Source organism: Lactuca sativa, chromosome 4 (genome assembly GCF_002870075.4).
Source record: "Lactuca sativa cultivar Salinas chromosome 4, Lsat_Salinas_v11, whole genome shotgun sequence".
Taxonomy (NCBI): domain Eukaryota; kingdom Viridiplantae; phylum Streptophyta; class Magnoliopsida; order Asterales; family Asteraceae; genus Lactuca; species Lactuca sativa.
This window is the reverse complement of record NC_056626.2, coordinates 20,023,486-20,038,047: the sequence shown is the minus strand read 5'-3', so window position 1 is coordinate 20,038,047 and position 14,562 is coordinate 20,023,486. Positions and strand designations below refer to the sequence as shown.

General features: G+C 35.0%; 1 protein-coding gene and 1 long non-coding RNA gene across 2 annotated transcripts; one reads left to right on the top strand and one right to left on the bottom strand.

The window, feature by feature from the left end:
• Positions 1–401: 401 nt before the first annotated feature.
• On the bottom strand, positions 402–3,516 carry LOC111915856 (probable mitochondrial-processing peptidase subunit beta, mitochondrial). The gene is made up of 9 exons (XM_023911493.3): positions 2,670–3,516; positions 2,125–2,289; positions 1,890–2,027; positions 1,670–1,821; positions 1,452–1,560; positions 1,272–1,370; positions 1,113–1,178; positions 916–1,023; positions 402–721 (listed from the first exon to the last, which is right to left on the bottom strand). Exons 1-9 carry the CDS (start codon positions 3,330–3,332, stop codon positions 635–637), a joined length of 1,587 nt encoding a protein of 528 aa, XP_023767261.1. The 5' UTR covers positions 3,333–3,516; the 3' UTR covers positions 402–634.
• Positions 3,517–6,846: 3,330 nt separating this feature from the next.
• Positions 6,847–9,786, top strand: LOC111915857 (uncharacterized). The gene is made up of 2 exons (XR_008231382.1): positions 6,847–8,648; positions 8,991–9,786. It is a non-coding gene; the product is annotated as an uncharacterized LOC111915857 (long non-coding RNA).
• Positions 9,787–14,562: the final 4,776 nt, after the last annotated feature.

The following is a 14,562-nucleotide window of genomic DNA, read 5'->3' as shown; positions in this document are numbered from 1 at the left end:
CATCCTTTATTGCACTGTGGTGTGTGTAAAATGTAAATAAACTCCATTCAAGGAGTGTGTGTTGTGGAGTGGTGGCAAAGACACGGTTATTGGTGGTGGTTAATGGTGGGGGAAATAAGGTCATTTCTATTTTAATAATATAGAATTAATTTAAGAAAATAAATAAATTAAAAAGAATATAAATATCATAAAAGCAAAAAGGACCAAACACCAATAAATGAAAACACAAGAACCAAGCACATAAATATACGGACCAAGTACATAATTTTGCCTAAATTCACGATACTTTGTCTATATTTTTCTTTTTATAATTTTGGTGTTCAACTCGAAATATAAAATTCAAAAAGGGTACAATACATGGAACAATCCATGTATTACCTAGTTATTACCGATTCATAAAATGACGAGACTTGCCTGGTAATATTAAAAAGTGGCAAAACCGCATACATTGGTTGGTGTATACAAATTGGAGTTAAAGTTGTTTATACAAAGAAAAAAAAAGCCCTAGTTTTTATTCCCAACTTGAAAAGAAACCAGGCTTCTCAAAATCACAATTCTCTCTTTTACCCACAAACCTCTTACATGAACGGATGGGGTTATAAATAAATTTTAAAAATAAACAAAAAAAAAAAGTCTAGTAACGGAGCATGTAAGTCCGGCGGCGGAACCAATTGTAGTCCGGCAATAGTTTAACGGGTCCCGATGCTGCTATGGCCATGTCCTGTAGTATACAACAAACAACTTCAGACTGTGTTTGACAGACTAGCTGATAAACTAGCTTTTACATGATAAGCTACTTTATATAGTAATACTAGCATTTAGTAAAAACTGTAAAATAAGCTATAAGATAGATGACACATGTAAAACAAACATATATCTATAATAATGTCAAAATGAAAGTTTAGAGGAGGTTACCTGGTCAAATATGAATCTGTTGGCTACACGTTTAATCGTGGCAGCATCAACAGCATCAATTCTTGCAAATAATTCAGCAAATGGAATTCTTCGCCCATATGTAATTAGCTGTTACAACAAAAACAAAAATTAATAATAATAATTTGTAAAACACTTAAAATAGTAATACTATTACTATCCTTGTGCTATATATATACCTGGCGTCCAATGTCTTCAGCAGTAGGGCTTGTTCCATCAACATGAAGAAGCAATGAAGATTTCAGCTGCAAAATTTAAAAAAAAAAAAATTGAAGTCCCCGAATTGTACTAAAACTATTACTATACAATAATATAATTTCTTAAAATTAATTAATTACCTGATTTCTAGCACGGGTAACATCATCATCCCCAACTCGGTAACACAATTTAGTCATCTCTTGCATGATTGCAAAAGACAAATCGTCTAAGCAATCCGCCTACACAAAAAGGTAAAACAATAATAAATTGATTAAATGTTTATTATAAATTTAAAAAATATTCATTCAAATTTCACACACCTTGGCAACAGCATATACACCAAATAGTCCAGTGTCTTTGTAATTGGTGTTGAAAGCCATCATGCTTTCAGCAAGTTCACTTATCGCCACCATCTGTGACAGCTGTGAGCTGTATATAAAAAGTGCCGTTAATTAATATCAACCAACTTTCAAAATCTCATAAATAACAGATTTTTTTAAAAAAAAAAAAAAAATTAAAGTCAAATGATTTTGCTAACCCCATATGCTTGCCACCTCCTGCAGATTTGTTCCATGATCCAAGCATGGCTTGCATGACCATTAAAGCAACTGAATCAGGATCAGTCCATGATGCTCCATTGAATGCAATGGCAAATTGTGCAAGAGGCATATCATCATCCCTCATTCGAATCTGATTATTAATTTCATCAATTTGGAATTTTTAATTTCATGGTTAATAATAATAATAATAATGCATACCTCTGATCCAGTGAAGATTGCAGGCTCTTTTTCTACTAACTGTGTTGTAGTCATGGGATTGGCTGACAGCTTTGTGAACATTTTTTTTACCTGATCCACAACATCTTCATGTTTAACAGCTCCTGAGGCAGAAATTACCTGAAAAGATTCATGATTCGTCATACAAGAATTATATTTCAACTCTAAAAACATGATGCTGAAAGTATAACAAGGTTGATAAGTTAAGTCTGTGTACCATTCTGTGAGCAGCATAATGGGTCGAGATATAATCTTCAATATCTTTCTTTGTTATCTTTTCAATGTTTTCAGAAGGTCCAAGAATAGTTCTACCAAGAGGGGTGTACTGGAAAGCAGTAGCATGCAAGTGGTCAAAAATTACTTCCTCAGTCTGTAAACCTACCTGCAATAAAGATTTTTAAAAAAATATATTAATAATGGCTACTTATGCATCAAACAGCATATCAGCAGAACTGCAGAATCCACTAGGAGACTATAAAGAAAGCTTAAAAGAAACTAAATAGGGATCAGTGGATAACTTCAACATCATACGTTACAGCTAGTGCGTAAATCCTACATTACCTTATATTTAGGTAAATGGCACTAAATTCATACGTAACAAGATGATTCAGCCAACATTCTACTGATCGAGGATGCAGGAAAATGTTAAAGAGTGATTCTCGACATCAAAAGTAAGAAATGCTAAAAGAACGATTCCGGAGAAAGGTATCCATCCCATATAAACAGATATAAGAGAAATAGTGTTGACAATGACATACAAACCTCTTCCATCTCACGAAGAATCACACCTCGCTCACGATTGATCAGTTTTTCATCAAAAGTGGAATTCTGCAATATATCCGATAGAATATCAAGAGCCTTAGGCACGTCTCCGCCCATCACTTTGGCGTAATAAGTCGTCTGCTCCCTCGAAGTATACGCATTAAGGTGCCCTCCCATATTCTCAATCTCCTCCTCCAAATCCCTAACCGACCTCTTAGCCGTCCCTTTGAAAATCATATGTTCTAGAAAATGAGCGACGCCATTAGTCTCCTCGGTCTCAAATCGCGATCCTGCATCAATCCAGACCCCAACGGTAGCCGTCTTGGAGGCCAGGTTAGACTCCGTCGCAACACGTAGACCATTAGGCAGGGTGGTGACACGCGTCTCTGGGTAGGTTAGAATAGACGTATGATCGGCTAAAACAGGGAAAGGTGAGTTGTGTTTAAGGAACCTAGGATCAGGATTTTCGAGTCGTTTGAGTTTCGATTTTACTTGTTCTGCAACGCGATCATAGATCATTTGATTAGGATGCGGTGGAGCTGGTGCGCGAGTGTCGGATGCGATTGAGACTGCAGTGGCAAATGGAGCATATCTGGTGGTGGTAGTGGCTGCAAGGGTTGGGTGAGAGCGGCGAGAAAGCTTCAGGAGCTGGCGCGTCGCCATGGCTAGGGTTTGATAGTTCCAATCCGATGTGAGATTGGGGGATTAGGGCATGGGGAAGAAGATGAAGAGGATGAATAAAAGGGGCAATTTTTCGCTGAAAATTCTCTTTTCTTGTGACGGGCGTGTGCCCCGCGATGTATGGTTTCTGCTCGGTCTTTGGTTGACAGAAACTAAAATATGAAAGCCATCGACCGGAGCCAAATAATAATAATAATAATAATAATAATAGAAAATTTCATATCCTTGTAACATTAGATGTTAGGTTTATATCCTTCCAAAATTCATAATTACCTATATATCCTTTTTAACCTATTAAACTCTCATTTATATCTAATTCTATAATTTAATAAGGTATAAATCAATTTAATACCAAAAATATATATTTAAAAATGTTAAATACATATAAATTTACCAAAATATCCTTTGCATATTATATCCAAATCAAATTTTATTAGTTATTTTTTTTGCTAAAAATTGTTGGCAGTACTCGTGGTCGATAAACCTCTCTCCTGCGCCAACAAAACGAGTTCCGTCTCCCTCCCATCTTTCGGTCTCCCTCACAAAAGATGCGTCATTCAACAGGCTACCACCACTGATTGAGACCTGACTTAACCATCCCCTTGTTCACGACAGATGTGTCGTCGCCCACGCATTGCCCCTCCTCTTATCACCGGTGGCCACCAATTGAAGCCTCAAACCTCAATTTCTAGTATTTGAGTGCATCAAGCCTCACTTTCAAGTACAAGTAGGTATTAAATTCATGTTTAATTCCGTATGTGTTGATTGACTTCTAAATTAGGGATTTTATATATCTATTGACCTATTTCCTCTTCTTTAGATATACGTGAAACATGAAATTCAGGGAACATTTTTTGTTTAAAGGCGCAGGCGACTCTAAATCGCTATTAATAAATTAATTGTGTGAATATGATAATCCTAATGGTTGTATTTGAATATAATTTCTGGAAAGTAGATGAAATTCGAATAGGATTTCTGGAAAATAGATGTTATTCGATTATAACATCTGATAATACGCTAGGCATCACTCTATGATGATTTTTGTTTATCAATTGTGTACTTTGGTTCTCTCAAGTCACAACCATGTCAATCACATTATTTTTTATCCAATTATCTTACAAATTGACAAAGTAAAGCATTTGTGGTTGGTCATTTGTCGTCAAGTTATGAAACATTGGGCACAGATATATGAGATTCCATTTCATAAGAAACTAAGTATGTGGTTGGTCATCTTATTTTCTTGAGGGCTTGAAGTATTAAGTGAAGAAAACCTAAACTTTAGCTTTCACTTCATATATTTTGCTACAGTCCACAATTTGTTTTCAATTTTTGTGTGATCTACAATTATATATGTTTGTATACGTTGAATGGTTACCAATTCTTAACTTAATATGAGGATTTAGTGAGGGAAATTTAAACGAATTTGTCTTTGTTTTGTAGATTGATTTAATGTGAGAAAGAGAGAGAGAGAGAGAGAGAGAGAGAGAGAGAGAAGCATAATGATTGCATTCATGTGCTAAGCATCGCCATGAAGCTTTCATCATTATCAAGTTCAATAAAACATTGTTTTTTTGCATGCTTGTCAACAAATACTATTGACAAAACAATATCACTTTGTGATGGATAATATTTTTTCATCTCTTTAACTAGATGAGTTAAGTCGTATGAACATGTGTCTATATGGAGAGATATTGTAGATCCAAGACAATATACTTGCCTACACGAGTTCCTAGCTAACCGAAAGAAGCCTCCATATTTCAGTATAAACTTGAATTTCGATATTACTTGCGTGGCAGACATAATGAAAAAAAAAATTAATGGAATTGAAGGGCCACACAAAGTATCATTCATCTTGCTTGTAAGACTTACTCAATTATGGGTGAGTGAACACTTATTTCCCATGCGGGTGCATCAATGTCATCGTCCATCAAAATTAATTGAATAAAAAACAGATTATAGACTACCTGTTACGATTATAAGAGGAGGAGAAGAAAAAACGAGATTACAATTAATAAAATGCAAAAACTAATCAAGCATACACCCAAAATTAATTAAATCAGTAAAAGGATATACTTGTGATGAAAAATACGGATTTGATTAGTCCACTAGAATGAAGAAGACGTGATGAGGAGGACGTCGATGAAGAAGACACGATGAAGACTCAGGTCAACTTACGTACAATCAGGTAGTCGACGTATGATTAGGGAATTATCGTTGCAAGCATAATTTATCATGATTTAAATTTAATCTTTTATTTAGAAAGGGTATTTTGGTAACTCTATATGTAATTTCGATTTTTAAATAATTTTTTGATATTAAATTGATTTATAACTCATTAAATTATAGGATTGGATATAAATGAGAGTTTAATAGGTTAAAAAGGATATATAGGTAATTATGAGTTTTGGAAGGATATAGACGTAATATCTAAACGCTTGCAAGGATATATATGAAATTTTCTCTAATAATAATAACCTAAAAAGTACAACCACATTCCAATGAAACCAAAACTCAAACTAACAGAAAGACTAGTTTCAAACCCGTCTTGAAGGAAAAAAAAAAAAAAAAAACACTTAACAGGTCTAACTGTTATAGGACCAAAAATAGATCGGATTAAGCCAAGACCGGTCCGAAAAAAAAAAAAACCGAAACGTTTTGAAACCAACCCAAGACCGGCCTGAGATCGCTAATGTGCATCTCTAATCGAGACCATGATGTAAAGGCCTGTGTGTTCGGCTAGTGGTGTAACCCACCAACAACACTCTAGATTAAGAGTCGAGCCACGGGTTGCGACAAATAACACCTAAAGTCCTAAAAATTATACAACATGGTCGATGCAATCTTAACTCTCCGAGATTCTCGTAGTTATTCAAACATCTATCGCATTAGTTATTTTAAGTAATGTTTTTAAAAGACAAATTTTGTAACGCCCAAGTCGTCAGGTATGGTATTAATCTATTATTCTATTTGATTCAATTAAAAAGGTGGTGAATGGTTCGTGAGTACGTTGGGCGTACATTAGGTAGTAGGTACGCAAGGCATACTCCTTGCATGCATATCATCGGAATGATCCTGGCGTACGTTGGGCCTACTCTAGCCAGAGGCAAACCTTTGCACTTTATTAAAGTCCTTAAGTAACTAGCTGCAAAAAAACATGTGTGATGTACTCTAAATTTTGTTCATAATTTTTTTTGGTACAGGATACAGGATTTTTTTTCTAAAACTTGGATGTAGTTTTTTAAATTACACCCTTATAATTATATACAAGTTTTAAACTATACCTTTTATTTCTAAAATTAAATTTTAAATTACATCGTCTTTATTTAATGTAACTTTTACATTTTAATTATATAATCTATTTAATTAATATATTTTCTATGATTTAATAAAGGGTATTATAATTATGAAAAAAACAAACATACTTTTTAAATGTTAATTATCAAATATTAAAAAAGAAAAGAAAAAAGCGACGACTTAACACTAGCAAATTAGCAGATGTTGAGAAGTGTGCTGCCCCATCTTGGGATATCATATCACATCTCCTTTTAAAATCCCTTATTTCTCTTTGTACAAACCCTAAAACACTATAATAAGAATATACAAAATGAGAGGCAAAATGACTTACAATTAATCGAGAATTCGAGATTGTAGAGGTGAGATGGAGACGTGATAATCTGAAGGTGCTCAAGCGATCGGAGTTGTGGAAGTCGGAGAGGCACTCCGGACGGAGAGACTGAGAGACCGAGCGGCGGCGACGATTCGGCGACTCCGGAGCCGGAGAAGAAACCGGTTGTGACGGAGAGGGCGAGAATAAGGAGGCGGAGACATAATTAAGAGTTATAAGTTTCTGGTTTTATCTTTGATACGTTTTCCACTTCTTTCTTTACCTTGTAGGTTATTAAATAGTTCAAATTTTCAAAAAAAAAATTGTACAATATCCCCACTTCTGTCAAAATAGCTTCCGTCAAAATAGGATAGTTAGCTATTTTGAATTTGTAGCTTTTATTTTAGTGGCTTCCGATTCTTTTAGTTTCTCAAATATATGCCTCTCTTTGGGATTAACTTGAAAATAATTTCAATGCTTAATCCATTATTACAAAAGCTGTAGGGGCCGATTTGTTGTTATTTCTCAGAAAATAGAGTTTACGGTTGTTGTTTGTATAATATTTTCTATTTAGAAGATAGAAAATCGGGGGGGGGGGGGGGGGGGGGGGGGGGATGGCCTCCCCTGGCCCCTTCTTAGCTCCGCCACTAGGTGCATCACCCTTTCAGCTTCCATTGCCTTTTAGTGCTAATCTCGAAACCCTAGCCATATTGAGTGCATTTGTATCTTACATATAGTGTTTGGGGGTTCTTTTGTGGTTTTGACAAAGAAGGAAAGGAGAATAATGAGCTTGTAGATCTAGAATTTGTGCATCATTTCTAGCCTATTGAATGTATAAAGTCTGAAACTTGTTCATTCTAAGCTTATATCTAGGTTTAAGGATGATTTTAGCATCTTTTAGTCCCATAACTTGGTCTTTTGGAGTATGGGCTACTCGAGGCCATTTAAGTTGTCCTTTGGGACTCTTGGGAGTGCATGAAGTCATAAAAATATTATCTTGAAGGTTAAGACTCAACCATGCATGAGTTGGTGACCACCTAAGTGAGTTAAAGGGCTTAATTCATAGTTTGAGCCTCAATAAGGCATGCAAGAGCATAAGGTTTGCAACTTTATGACTTAAGACACTATTATGAGCTTGGATCTAAGTTTTGGATGTTAGGGCTTAATGGATTAATTCATGGGTGCAAGTTTGGGTTGACTGACCAATACGTCGGGCGCCCTCTAGATTACGCTGCGTGTACTGGGTCAGTGCCCCAATTTCAGATCATCAGTGTATGTTGGGTGTACGAGCCATGTATGTTGCGCGTACGTAGTCTGTGGACTTAAAAGATTTTTGGGCTCAAATCTGGTTGAGTTTTTTACTTGTTTAGGATTGGGCCTCTGGCCCACCTGTTGTAGCAAGACATTTGGTGGGATTAAGGCCATGTTGGGTGCTCTTGGGCCATATTGGGCCTTAAAGGACTTTGTAGTTGGGCTTGGATGCCTTTTTGGACTTGTATGGTTTTAGGACTTGGTGGGAGGGAGGCCCATTGAGGCAAGGGTGAAGAAACCCTTTTTTCCTTAAGTCAAGAATGAGGGTTTGGAATTTCAGGTTAGGATATTGGCCCAATCTCTAATTAGGGTTTATACTTGTGCCTTAGGGAGAGGATTTCGCAAGTCATCCATTAAGTGCGATTTTATACCTTCAGTCTGAGGTGAGTTTCCTTCATTGTATCCTTGGGTCGAAGGCACCAATGCCGGGTCACTAGTTTATGATGTAGTAATCTTCAGTTATGCCTCTGTTTGCTTGATGACTCTGTGATTCTTTAGTATGATATTATATGGTAGTGGTAGGGGTGAAATAGACCCGATATCCAGTTGAAATATATTGAAGGGGATTGTAAGCATCCATATATGCTTGCCAGTATTCAGTTGAAATAGACTGAAGGGGATTGCAAGCACCCATATATGCTTAGTTGTATGTTTGTATGGTATGTGGTATTTTGGGGGAATTCACTAAGGTTTACGCTTACAATTTTTTTCAGTTTATGTTTCAGGTACTTCCAGTTCGAAAGGGAAGGGACCGACCTGATCGCACCGTATCACCCTATCGTTTCCGCATTTTGAGATTTTGGGAATTTTTACTCTGATAACACGTTGCTATGATACACTTTTGACAATTTTGATATTAGTATCGTATGATTTGAATGAATTTAAAAACAAAATTTTATTCATATATTTGGGATGTTACAAATTTTAAAAACAAATAGTTAAATTTGTGGAATTATGTCACAAAATCTTAAGTTTAACATATTTTGCTAATGAGGATGAATCAACCAATACAAAGAAAAAGTTACGTACAAGCCTTTACATTTTCAAATATTATTCTAAAAGTACATGCTTTTGTAGCGGTGTGAATACTTGATCAAATTCAAGTGAGCATCAGGGATTACGCGTGATCATCATGGATCTCGTGTGAGAATTATGGATGCTCACAAGTTGAAGATGCTCAAGGAGGATCCTTATCAGTTGAATATGCTCGAGGAGGACGCTTATCAGTTGAATATGCTCAAGGAGGACGCTCATCAATTGAAGATGCTTAAGGAGGATGCTCATTGGTTGACGATGCTCATGAGGTTGAAGGTTCCAAAAGCGTCCACATGACATTCCATGATTGGTTGGAAATTAGGGCATCCCCTTCATAGGCTAATTATGAATGGGCATGACCCATCAGAATCAGGGGTTTCACATGCTTGCTTATGAATAGGTGCATATCCCTATTCATTATTTTTTGTGAGTACATGTTTGAGTGTATGAACACAATAATTTCAGGAAAATTGAGTAATCTATCTATTTTTTTGGATTTTTTTAAAAATATAACCAAGTTTTTTTTTTTTTTAAAAAAAAAAAACTAACCTTTTGGTCCATAATGGGTCATTCCGGACCCGAAAACCGGCTGAAGCCCGATACTGTAGCCCGATGGTATATATATGGGTCCCACACACAAAAAATTCGGACTACGCATTTCGGAATTAGCATATCCGAAGCACGATCTACTCGCATTTCAGACCAAATTTTGAGCATGGATTCCTCAAACCAAGTAAATTCTACACTTTAAGCTACTTTGCATTTGATTTTTTGAAATAATTTACATGTTTTGGAATTGTCTGGAATGGTATAGAACACGAGGAACAAGTTCGGAACATCTCCGATTTATCTTTTTTTTTTATCTTTTTCTCGTTGTACGTGTATGAATGTTATGTAAGTACTTTCATTATGTTTCTAATCGATTGTTTTAGTATGGAATAAGGTACTGTAAGGGTTCCATAATGGTAATGTAGGTTCGAAACACGATGAACGTGGTCCGAAACCCGATGATCTATTCTGAAATGATGATCCAGAATAACTACAATATATAGTTTTTTTCTAAGTATTGTTTAATAACCCATGTTAGACCAAAGACGAGTTAGCGTGTATGTTGTTAAAAAAGTGGGTTTTACGGACGACGAAGTTGTATTCCATTTACAAGAGCTTTCAGAATTGTGTCCGATAAAGAGAAAATCGAAAAACAATATTTTTATAATTATAACTTATTTTTACGGTAATGTATTAAAATGTTATTGGAATTTTGTTTTTGCCGATAAAAAACGACGATGTTGAGTTTCAATATAAGATAAAAAAAATAAATCAACAAAGGCACCCATAAAATTAAGAAAAAAAAATCAGAAAGGGTCTTAAAACTTAAATTGAAAGTAGATAGGACTCCGAAAGATGACACTGGAGCAAGCGTTGACAAACCTTTTATGATAAAATAGTTACAATTATGTTTTTTTTATGAATATGTTTCAGGAAGTTTTTATTATTATTATTAAATACTTTTATGGACATTGGTTTTTAAATGGTATATTAATATAATATAGGTATATTCTATTTTCGGTCTCTAACATCTAGTGACTCGAACGATGATGATGAGTTGTCGGTAGAGCATACTATACCACGTCTTGAAGACGAGCAACAACGTCTTCTTAATACGACTGCATTAGAAATGATTCGTGATTATCAACGTTGTAAATAGGGATGACAAAAACCCCATACCCAGTGGGGAACCCGAAACCCGCATCCGTTTTGACTGGGGAATCCCCAGGTTGACCAGGGATGGGGACAAGGATGGGGAATCCCCGAATAAAAAAGTGGGGATGGGGATACCCTTAATCCCCGACCTTGGACCCGCCCCCGACATATATTAATATATAAAAATAATACATAACATATATTTATAATATAGTTTATAATACATAAAATTTGATCTAATTAACCTAACTTATTAGTAATTACTTGGTTGAAATTATATTTTTGCCTTTTCTTTTATCTAATTTAAAGTTATGTGTGTGTGTGTGTATATATATATATATATATATATATATATATATATATATATATATATATATATATATATATATATATATATATATATATATATATATATATATATATATTCTCTTTGGTTTATCTATTTTACCTAAAATATCAATCTGATAATTTTTTTCTATTTGATTTTTCATGTATGTATTTAAATTTGGTAGAAAATTTATTTATATTTTTTATGCAATTTATGGTTACTTATATATATTATAAAATCTTTAAACTTATGCTGGTAAAATTGAAATTTAGAGTTTTTTCTTACGTAAAAGTTTGCATATTAAAAAAGAAAAAGATATCCCCTTTTCCCCGTTGGGGATCCCCAGTCCCTTGGGGGTGGGGATGTGTGACAACCCGAAATTTTCATTTGTACAAACTCTAAAGTCAAGCACTTCAATTAAAAGTCAATTACATTTCTGATAATTGTTAGCCAATTTGAAGTCCGTTTGAGTGTTTTTAGTATTTATTCTTCAAACGAACGAATGAAAGGAAGTACTGTCTCGGGCCTTGGAGTAGCAAACCACATTTAACACCCTAATAAAGAGTTCACGGCCAAAATTTTAGAGTTTGGGCCGTAAACTCTCATATGGCCGTGAACTCATGCCTTGGCCCTGAGTTTACTCCCCATTTCCTTCATTTCTCACTTCCACCCTCAAGAATGCCCCCCATTCTCTCTTAAGTAGCATCCCGTTCTTCACCCGATCTTTCGAAAACGTAAGTTTTCCTTGACTCGATTTGTTGTTATAACCTATCACCTAGTGTTTATACATCATTTCATCCATTCATTATTGATTTTCACTCAGATCTTCAAGTGTTCTTCAAAACACCAAGAACACACACTAGTGTTCTTGGACCTTAAGCACCCAATCAAGCTTCTGTCTTGTAAGTACACTTTCCCTAGCTTCTTGTGTGCTTAATATGAACTTGTTTACACTTGAAAAGCACCAAGAAACATAGGATCAAAGGAGTTTACGTCCAAGGGATGTTCTTGGGCTGTAAACCCTTCTAAATTGGGTTAAATGAACCCTAGTCCCTTCCTAAGCTTTGGATGCTAGTCTTGATCCTTCCTTGAAGTGTTTAGGACCTTAAACATAAAAGAAAACATGTCCCCATAAGATTTTACGGCCGTAATCACCTAAGGAAATGGTCCTTGGGCCGTAAACTCTATAAGGTGGTGATATTGTGCCCCTAATGCTTCCAAAGGCTTGAACTTGATCATATAATGCTTACTCTTGACTTATAACACCTTAAACCACCAAATGGCACTAAGTACCATGAGTTTACGGCCGTAAACTCATGGGGGAAGTGACCTTAGGCCGTAAACTCCTTAAGGAGTGGTCCTTGGGCCATAAACTCCAATGACATGCCATACAACCCTTAGATGCAACCCTTTGGTACCTCTAACACTTGAATCAAAGTGTTTCCATGTCCTAGGGTGTTTTAAATTGGTTAATTAGTTGTTAAATGACTAATTAGATACATATATGTTTTATTATATGTTAACTAGGATCATTGTGTGTGTTCAAGTCCTCACTTGACACTTAGCATCCTTTACCGATCCTACAATCGCATCACTCACTTCAGGTGAGTTCATACCCCTTAAACTTATCTTTTAAATGATGTTAAATGCTTTTATAGAGGGGGGATACAAGTAGAAAACATGCTAGTTATAAGATCAATCACATGTGATTTATAACTGTGTTTCAAACAAGGATTTCATATACTTCAAACTGTGTTTCAAAACAATCTACTTTTAAATTGTTTTATAAAACGGACATCATGTCATTATTTATTTATTGCTCAAAACTCTTTAAATGTATTACAAAACCTCTTTTCAACTTATATATACTGTCAAAAGCATGTATATATATATGTATAGTTATATACATAATCTTTAAAGGACTTAGGACTGCTAGCTCGCTTTATTTCCTTTTCCTTGTTTGGATGTGGACTTAGGGTATCGGTCAGTTGTCCGAAGGTCGTCTAAATATTAGATATATATTATGTATACATATGTAGACATAAAATTTCTATTTAATCAGTTCAGTACCTTTGGGTAGCAAGGGTATACATTCATTCATTCATATACCTAACTTACTAGTAAACTATAATAGGTATAGTTTAGGAGAATACTATCATATACAAGTACTATAATAGAGAATACTATAACAGAGAATACTAGACAGAGAATACTATAACAGAGAATACTATACAAAGGATACTATACAAAGAATACTATACATAGAATACTATTACTATAACAAGTATACTATAACAAGATTCAGAGATAAAATAATGTGAGATACTACTTCATGACACATCGACCATTTCGTTATGTCACATTTTGTATCCAGAATCTCCTGGAGGGAGAGCGTGAGTTTGCGTATAGATCTATACTGGATTGACTATCCTACACATTTGTTGTTCGATACAGTGGGACTTGCAAGTCCACGAGTGCCAAATGTCATTTATTCCGATGTCTTTCATCGTCGTGCTATAGTCAGATTAGCATGGTAACAATCATATCACATTTTGCCTTAATTAAACCATTGGTTTTAAGGTAGTTATGACTTCAGTGATCAATACAAATAATACTGTAGTACACATGTACATTTTCCCATTATATTCAACTTGTGATCTTCTCACGTAAAGAGTAATATAAAACTATATTTTGGTAATGATAGTCATACTTGGGAAAAGCTTCCACTTTTACAAAGAGACAAACATACAAAACAGTCGGGTCTTGGTAGAAGACTACTTTTTATACTAGTAGAAAATATAGGATTTTCTAGGAGTTTTCAAACATATACAAACCTTTACATTGTTCAAAACAAACATTTTCATCAAACTCATGCAATCATGGACACTAAATACTTATGAACTCACCAGCTTTAATGTTGATCTATGCTTTCAAAATAACTTATATTCTCAGGTCACCAGTAGACAGGTACCGATGACCAGGTTTTGAGAAGACGGAGCATCTTCAAGACTCGTCTTTTATTTTGATTATTCTTTTTGGTGTCTTATTACTATTAAAGAACACACTTGTATGAAATTATACTATTAATGCAATGGATGATGTTGTTGATTATTTACTACTTTGCATTGTTATGATACTGTACATGACGTCTTCCGCACCAGAACATTTATGTCGTTCTTGGTTTTGGGGTGTGACAGGATGGGGGTTTATGTATATTCCCCGATGGGGGT